This window comes from Syngnathus scovelli, chromosome 12, assembly GCF_024217435.2.
Source record: "Syngnathus scovelli strain Florida chromosome 12, RoL_Ssco_1.2, whole genome shotgun sequence".
Classification (NCBI taxonomy): domain Eukaryota; kingdom Metazoa; phylum Chordata; class Actinopteri; order Syngnathiformes; family Syngnathidae; genus Syngnathus; species Syngnathus scovelli.
This window is the reverse complement of record NC_090858.1, coordinates 4,373,221-4,379,492: the sequence shown is the minus strand read 5'-3', so window position 1 is coordinate 4,379,492 and position 6,272 is coordinate 4,373,221. Positions and strand designations below refer to the sequence as shown.

The 6,272-nt window shown below is 42.1% G+C and overlaps 2 protein-coding genes across 2 annotated transcripts; both read right to left on the bottom strand.

The window, feature by feature from the left end:
- Window positions 1–2,596: 2,596 nt before the first annotated feature.
- Window positions 2,597–4,042, bottom strand: tex36 (testis expressed 36). The gene is made up of 4 exons (XM_049735758.2): window positions 3,826–4,042; window positions 3,594–3,731; window positions 3,344–3,418; window positions 2,597–3,270 (listed from the first exon to the last, which is right to left on the bottom strand). The coding sequence occupies exons 1-4, from the start codon at window positions 3,880–3,882 to the stop codon at window positions 2,968–2,970; spliced, it is 573 nt and encodes a 190-aa protein (XP_049591715.1). The 5' UTR covers window positions 3,883–4,042; the 3' UTR covers window positions 2,597–2,967.
- A 90-nt stretch (window positions 4,043–4,132) lies between these two features.
- si:ch1073-143l10.2 (uncharacterized protein LOC565165 homolog) lies at window positions 4,133–5,854 on the bottom strand. Its single transcript, XM_049735757.2, has 6 exons — window positions 5,631–5,854; window positions 5,501–5,564; window positions 5,352–5,421; window positions 5,208–5,281; window positions 4,711–4,962; window positions 4,133–4,653 (listed from the first exon to the last, which is right to left on the bottom strand). Exons 1-6 carry the CDS (start codon window positions 5,716–5,718, stop codon window positions 4,569–4,571), a joined length of 633 nt encoding a protein of 210 aa, XP_049591714.1. The 5' UTR covers window positions 5,719–5,854; the 3' UTR covers window positions 4,133–4,568.
- Between the last annotated feature and the right edge of the window lie 418 nt (window positions 5,855–6,272).

The window sequence follows — 6,272 nt, the reverse complement described above, 5'->3', positions numbered from 1 at the left end:
AGAAGGCCCAACTGGTTGTGTCACAAAAGAAATTCAACTCGAATAAAGTAAAGACCTCGAAGACCTGTGACAAAACACTTGATGGAATTATTAAAAATGTACAACATCCAATCTTAACCATAACAGTCTACGAAAAGGTCCATCCATTTTGAGTCAACCTGGCAAGAAGACACTCGTGTAATATAATTTGACCTGGCTCGCTTGCTTTTACTAGTCTGAATCGTAGCGAATGATTAAACCAACACACATCTTTATCTGGTTGTCATTCATCTGCCTGTGTGAGCACACAAGGAAAGGTAGATGAGCTATGTGCAAACATATCCAGCATATCTGCAGCGAGAGCCGTTAATTCTCCTCCCCTCACACTTGCTCCTGGCGCAAATGCGAGCGTTTGACCTTTTTAAAATGCAACGCCACTCTTGGACTTCAGTGTAAGATCATGATGCGTGCTGCTAAATCTGAAGGACTTCAATGCACACTGGCAGTGAGCTGCATGCTTGCCGCCTGCTAATGCTGCACCTTGCTTTTGAGGGAGGGGGGGCGTGCATCCATCCCTCTTCACACTCTCAGGTGGGATTACTGATGGAGTGTATCTTGTATGCTTTTTGTTTACATTTTGTCCACCACTGACATGCTAATCAGTATGCAACACGCTACATTGGGACGTTCGAAACGAAACACAATTGAGCTAGCGACGTCGTTCAGCGCCAAGTTCAATTCTTTGGTGGCACGTCGAAGGTCTGATGAGATTTTCCGGCAACGACGAATGAGAAGGATGTCGAGTGGGATGTTATCTTTTCTGTCGGGAATCAGGTCTGCACATTCTTAGACTTGGAAGAAGGGCACAATAAACTTTGGGTCAAAAAATTAAGCCTTGAAGTTATTTAAGTTGATTAAGAAAAGACATTAAAAGACACCCGTGGAAAAAACAATCGTAACTCGTGATCGCAATGGTGAAAAAAATCGTATTGCTTTTCAAGAATGTTCAGTCCGACTAAGAAACACTTCTAAACACACGCTTGATAGCGTCAGCTTCTCTTTCCTTTCTTGTCTCTGATAATGCAAGTGGCAAATCAAGCTCTTGCTATTTTTTCCCCCCTCCTCCTCAAACAGGTGCAAGATCTCTCCGCTCGCTCACACATCAAAAGCACACACACACAACCTGCGAATAAATCACAGCCGACGCTAAGAATGAAGAGCGCAAGAGTGCATGTTGATTTAAAGCCTCGTTTCGTTTCATATTCATGAGGTGCAAAGCTTTGGTGCTCCCCGTGCTTGTTTACCACCTCGTACTGCCTGCTGTCCTTGGGAGCAGGTTTGATATTCCACCGAGCAAACGTGTTGACATAAGCTTGCCATTTTGCATCCCGACATGATGCACGCGCTCACGTACATCATGGAATGTGCTCTCCGATTACGCCTTCCTTGTTAGGTATTAAAAAGCCTCCCTTGTGATGTTTGTGGCTTCTGTCGAGGTGTTGACAATCGTTTGACTTATGTAGCTGATGCTGTGAGATTGGTAAAAGTACTCACAGGGTGAGATTTAGCATGAGGCAAACACAGGAAATTGCCCAGGGCCTCCGCATGTCTCGTAAAAATGGACTAATAAAGTTTTATATACTTGGAGCGACGAAAAGGTTGAACCAACTTGGACGTGCAGTGGAAATGGCGTCAAGGGTAACACAAGTGACATGTTTCATTACGAAGATAAAAATAAAACTTGTATTAAAAGCAGTTTTATGTTTTCTTAACTTTAGTGTTGAGGTGAAGATTGTAATTATTGAGGGGTATTTCAAGGAGAATTTGACCTGGTAAGATTTAAAAACGAAACATCTGTAGCTAGCTAGCTAACATCTCATTTTAAGCTAAACCTATTCATATCTGATACAACTATAGGAATTAAAATAATTATTTTTAGTTAGTTTTTTGGTCAATTTTGAGGCTCTTCGAATGATGAGTAGGTTTACTTTCTTTTCTTTACTGTATTGCGTTTTTACAAAACCTGTAGCTGTAACAAAGTGCTTTACGTAACATGATGCAAAATAATACAACACATAAAACATCGGCAATAACACAACCGGGACAACTATCGGTTAAAGTTGTGTGAGTTTTGAATACAAATGTTTCGAGTTCAACGAATTAAGACGATGTGAGCGCAACCTCTGCAACTGTGAAACCGTAGCTCATTAATCCTTGCAAGTCTCTCCCCAAAGAAGAATTAAGAAGCAGCAGCTGCTCTGAAAGCACTACAGGGAAAAACATCAGCTTTTGAGGTGAGGGAGAGCTGGGCCTCCCATAAGTGCCTTTCTCCCATTCACTCCCACGCGTCCCCCCCTCTGGAAATAGATTTGTTCATCTCACTCATGTTCTCATTTGTATTGATGAAGAGCTCGCTGGCTTTCTGGGTTTCTCTTATCCCACAAAGCCAATTAGTCACTTAGCAGGTCTATCTGGGCGAGCTGACATTGCGCTGCTGCCCTCTGCTGGTGAACGTTTGAACCGCTTTGGAATAGCCATAGCGCTAAACTATATCCAACCATTGTCTGAAACGCTTATCATAAAATATTCCATAAAATTGTGTGAAACCACACGTACATGTATTTCAGACTTGTTTTTTATTTTCGGTTGTCCAATCAGGAGTGAGCTCTCGTGTTGCTATGTTGATCTAATCTGCCCAAGGCCTTTCAAATCAATTGTGGTGGATAATGTAATTTAAACTAGATTAGTATTAGTATTTATCAACCAATCAATTCACCCCGAGGAGGCCAATCTGCCGACGTTAGCAGTTTTCCATCCACTGATTGTCAAAATGTGTTCCAGCCAACCCTTCTGTAGCTATCTGCACACATGAATAAGAGATTCACTGTACATTTATTGAATAATCAGCATCCCCAAACGTAGATATAAATATTAACTCAAAACTAGTGTACTAGCCTGTGTAGCTAGCGTGCAGCCCACCACTGTGGTTTACAGAGGTCTGGAGCCCGCATTGAGGTTGGCGAATCCCAGCACTTCCAGGCTGTCGTAGTCATCGTAAGCGTCTTGTCCAAACCACATGAAGTCTCCTCCGTCTAGAGACGCCTCCCCGCACTTGGTCTGATGGTCGCGTGTAAAGCGCCGACTCCTGGTGGCTTCCACGATGGGTTGCTCTGCAAAATCAGCCCCGTAGACCGAATTTCTCTCCATGGTGAGCGGGACCCCGTGGTGGCACATGCAGAAGTGAGATTTGTGGTGACTGACTCCCTCGTCGCATTTTTTACGGCCTGCACCCTGGGCTCGTGAGAAAAGACTTGAATGAAGATGATTTCAAGGAAGTACGCTAGATGGGTAGGTTGGTACTCACATCATCAAAGACGATGATACTGTCCTTGACGGATAGCTTGTTGTCATGATTTGAACTTGGATATGCTCTTGATTTCTGTCAAAGGAAGACATTCAAAAATGAGAACATTCTAAGGAGCTGCTGTGGGCCACCGCTGACATCAAGATGCTCACGCTGAGCTAACTGGCCAACAGTGGACAATTTTGTTATCTCTTCTATCTAACAGGATCTGAAGGAATGCGCTTCGATAGTTCTTGACACCGATACGTACGTCTGTTCTCGTCTTGGTAAAGCGTTCGAACTTAAAAGCTTGCGGCAATTGAGCGTGAATCTGAGTCAGCATCCTCCCGGTGCTCGTGGACATCTCACGATTCCTCCCCTCGAAGGGCTGGGCATCTGGATGAGGAAACTGAGGAGGAAATTACCACAACATTAGATATACTTGAACATCTTCAGGGCTCAATTAAACCAAAAATTGTTTCGATATATGAAAATTGCCTTACCCATTTGCCGTCGTTCCCCATTGATTCTGATGAATAACGCTTGCCACCTTTTACCATGCTGACACAGTTTGAAGGAGTAGTTTGGCAGCAAAATGGCGCATGTACGCACACACTGCTTGACTTAATAGGTCGTGAAAACACTGCTGGTGACTATGGCAACAGTGCATTTGACAACCAATGAGATATGAGCTCTTAGTTGGCCACTCAAATGAAGAACTGCAATACAAGGGGGGGGGGGGGATTATAATCACTTGTTTTTCTTTCAATTAAGGATATAAAGTGATAAGAAACACTAATAAAAGGAAGATTAAATTAGCAAATCAGTGACTTTATTCCCACAATTATCAGAAGTGATTTATTAGCAAATATGACTTATTCTAAAAATGTTTAAAAGGTTGTTTTCTTTACAAATACATTCCAACCAATGGATTGAAAACATGTACGGTTATTTTCGCAGTCACTTTAAGAGCGCTAAGATTTTACGTTACGTTATAGAAAAGCATTACCTGGAAAAAGGTCATTTGTGTTAAAGTAACACTGAAAACACGGTTGCAAAAATGAAGTGTGACATCATAAGTGTGTAATAAGGTGACACAAGGGACTTTGATGAGGTCCAACATCATCATTGCGCTCAAAGTCATCGATTAATAATACCCGTTAGAAATTATTTGTCTGACTTGAACTCCTTGATTAATGTTTAACAGGCGATTACAATCTTTTGAACCGACATTTTGGCATTGGTTTTAAGAGCTGCTTGCGACAGGCTCACTGGCTTTCTTCCCATTCTTGTACAGGTGCCTTCTGAAGCGCCTGGCCACACGTCGCCACCTGGAGAAGATCGTCCAATGAGTCTGGGAAACGGGGCGGTGTTGGATTTGCACGTACCTCTCCTGTGCGTCGTTGTATTTATTCAGCCTGTCCGCCTCCTGCTTCTTCTCCTCCATCCACCGCCGCAGAAGATTCTCCTTCTCGTTCCAAGCCTGCGACAGCGCCTCCTTCAGGCTGCTTTGCTCCGTGTGCAGGGTGGCCAGTTCTTTCATTTGTTGCTCGATGGTGTACTCATGTTGGTAAAGGGTTGTCTTCAGGGTGTTGCTTGTCTTAGCCAGAGTGAGAGCCTCTTGGCGGTGGTGGGACACACTGAATTGGAACGAGAATGATTTGGTGCATTTGAGATAAAATTACATGTGGAGTACCACAGGGATCTGGTTCGGGACCACCATTTTTTTTCCAAAATTAAAAGTTTAGACCCAACCTGGTATGTAGGAAGTTGAAAGGTTACAGGCAGCAACTAGAAGGTTGCAAACTAGCAAAGGTTGCATGCTCTCAAAATCAAAAACCACAACACGACTAATTGCACAACAACAAACTCAACAGCATTTTACCGTGACTGCCAGTGCTGCAGCTCAGCATCTTTCAGATGCAGCACGGTGGTCAAATCGGAGACAGTCTGAGACAACTGAAGACACACAAAGACATGAGCAGACCATAAATATGCTCCAGATGTTCAGTTCAAACTCTGTTCTTACCTTATCAACAAGATGCTCACTTTCTCTGAGGCCAAGTTGAAGTAATCTGACATTTTCCCCACCTTGTGAGCTGTACAAAGTCAGTGTTGAAATTTTATTAGTCAAGTGTTATCAATTTGGGAAAAGAATGGCAAAATAACATTTCTAACCTTGTTGACTGGACGTCCTCCAAGAACTGTCGGCGAATTTCAAAGCGTTCTTCCAATTGAGACACTAAAACATAGGTCAAGTCAAGGCCAGTTTATGCAAAGAATATTTTGAATATAAAAATAGGCTTACAACTTCTATACACGCCCTCGTATGGATGTTTTTCTTTTTGATTTCTACGTTGCAGTTGAGCATGCACATGATTCTTCCAGCTCGCCATGACAGTAGACACAAACAAGTACTTTGGCTGTCCTGACACACCAAATCGAGTTTTCTTTATCTTCCATGCACGATTGTGAGGTGGTCGAACACAACAGCTGATTGTTAAAACATTGCTGTCAGCTGATGAATGCCCCGCCCACAGCGAGCACCGTGATCTCCTTCAGCCAATCAGCAGCTGAGTGAAATAATAGTCTCGAAATTAATAATAAAATATAACAAAAGTGTTATAGGATATAACGTGGTAGCCTGTTTGTGTTATTTTGCGTGCATTTATGCGTATTTTATATGCATGTTGTGAAACGGAATGTTTTTTGGTACTTTTGTTGGGAAACGGTCAAATCTAAAATTCGAGTGATTTTTTTTGTTAATGATATAATCTAATTTAATTATCTTTTATGATGTAATTTAATTAATTGGGCCTTTTTGGAAACAAATAAAAATCGAAAATATGTAATTGAATAAAAGCAACAAAACTCGATGGGATAATAAAATATGACATTGCATATTTTTTTAAAAGAAAATGAAAATATATTGCACGAAACGACCAATTCC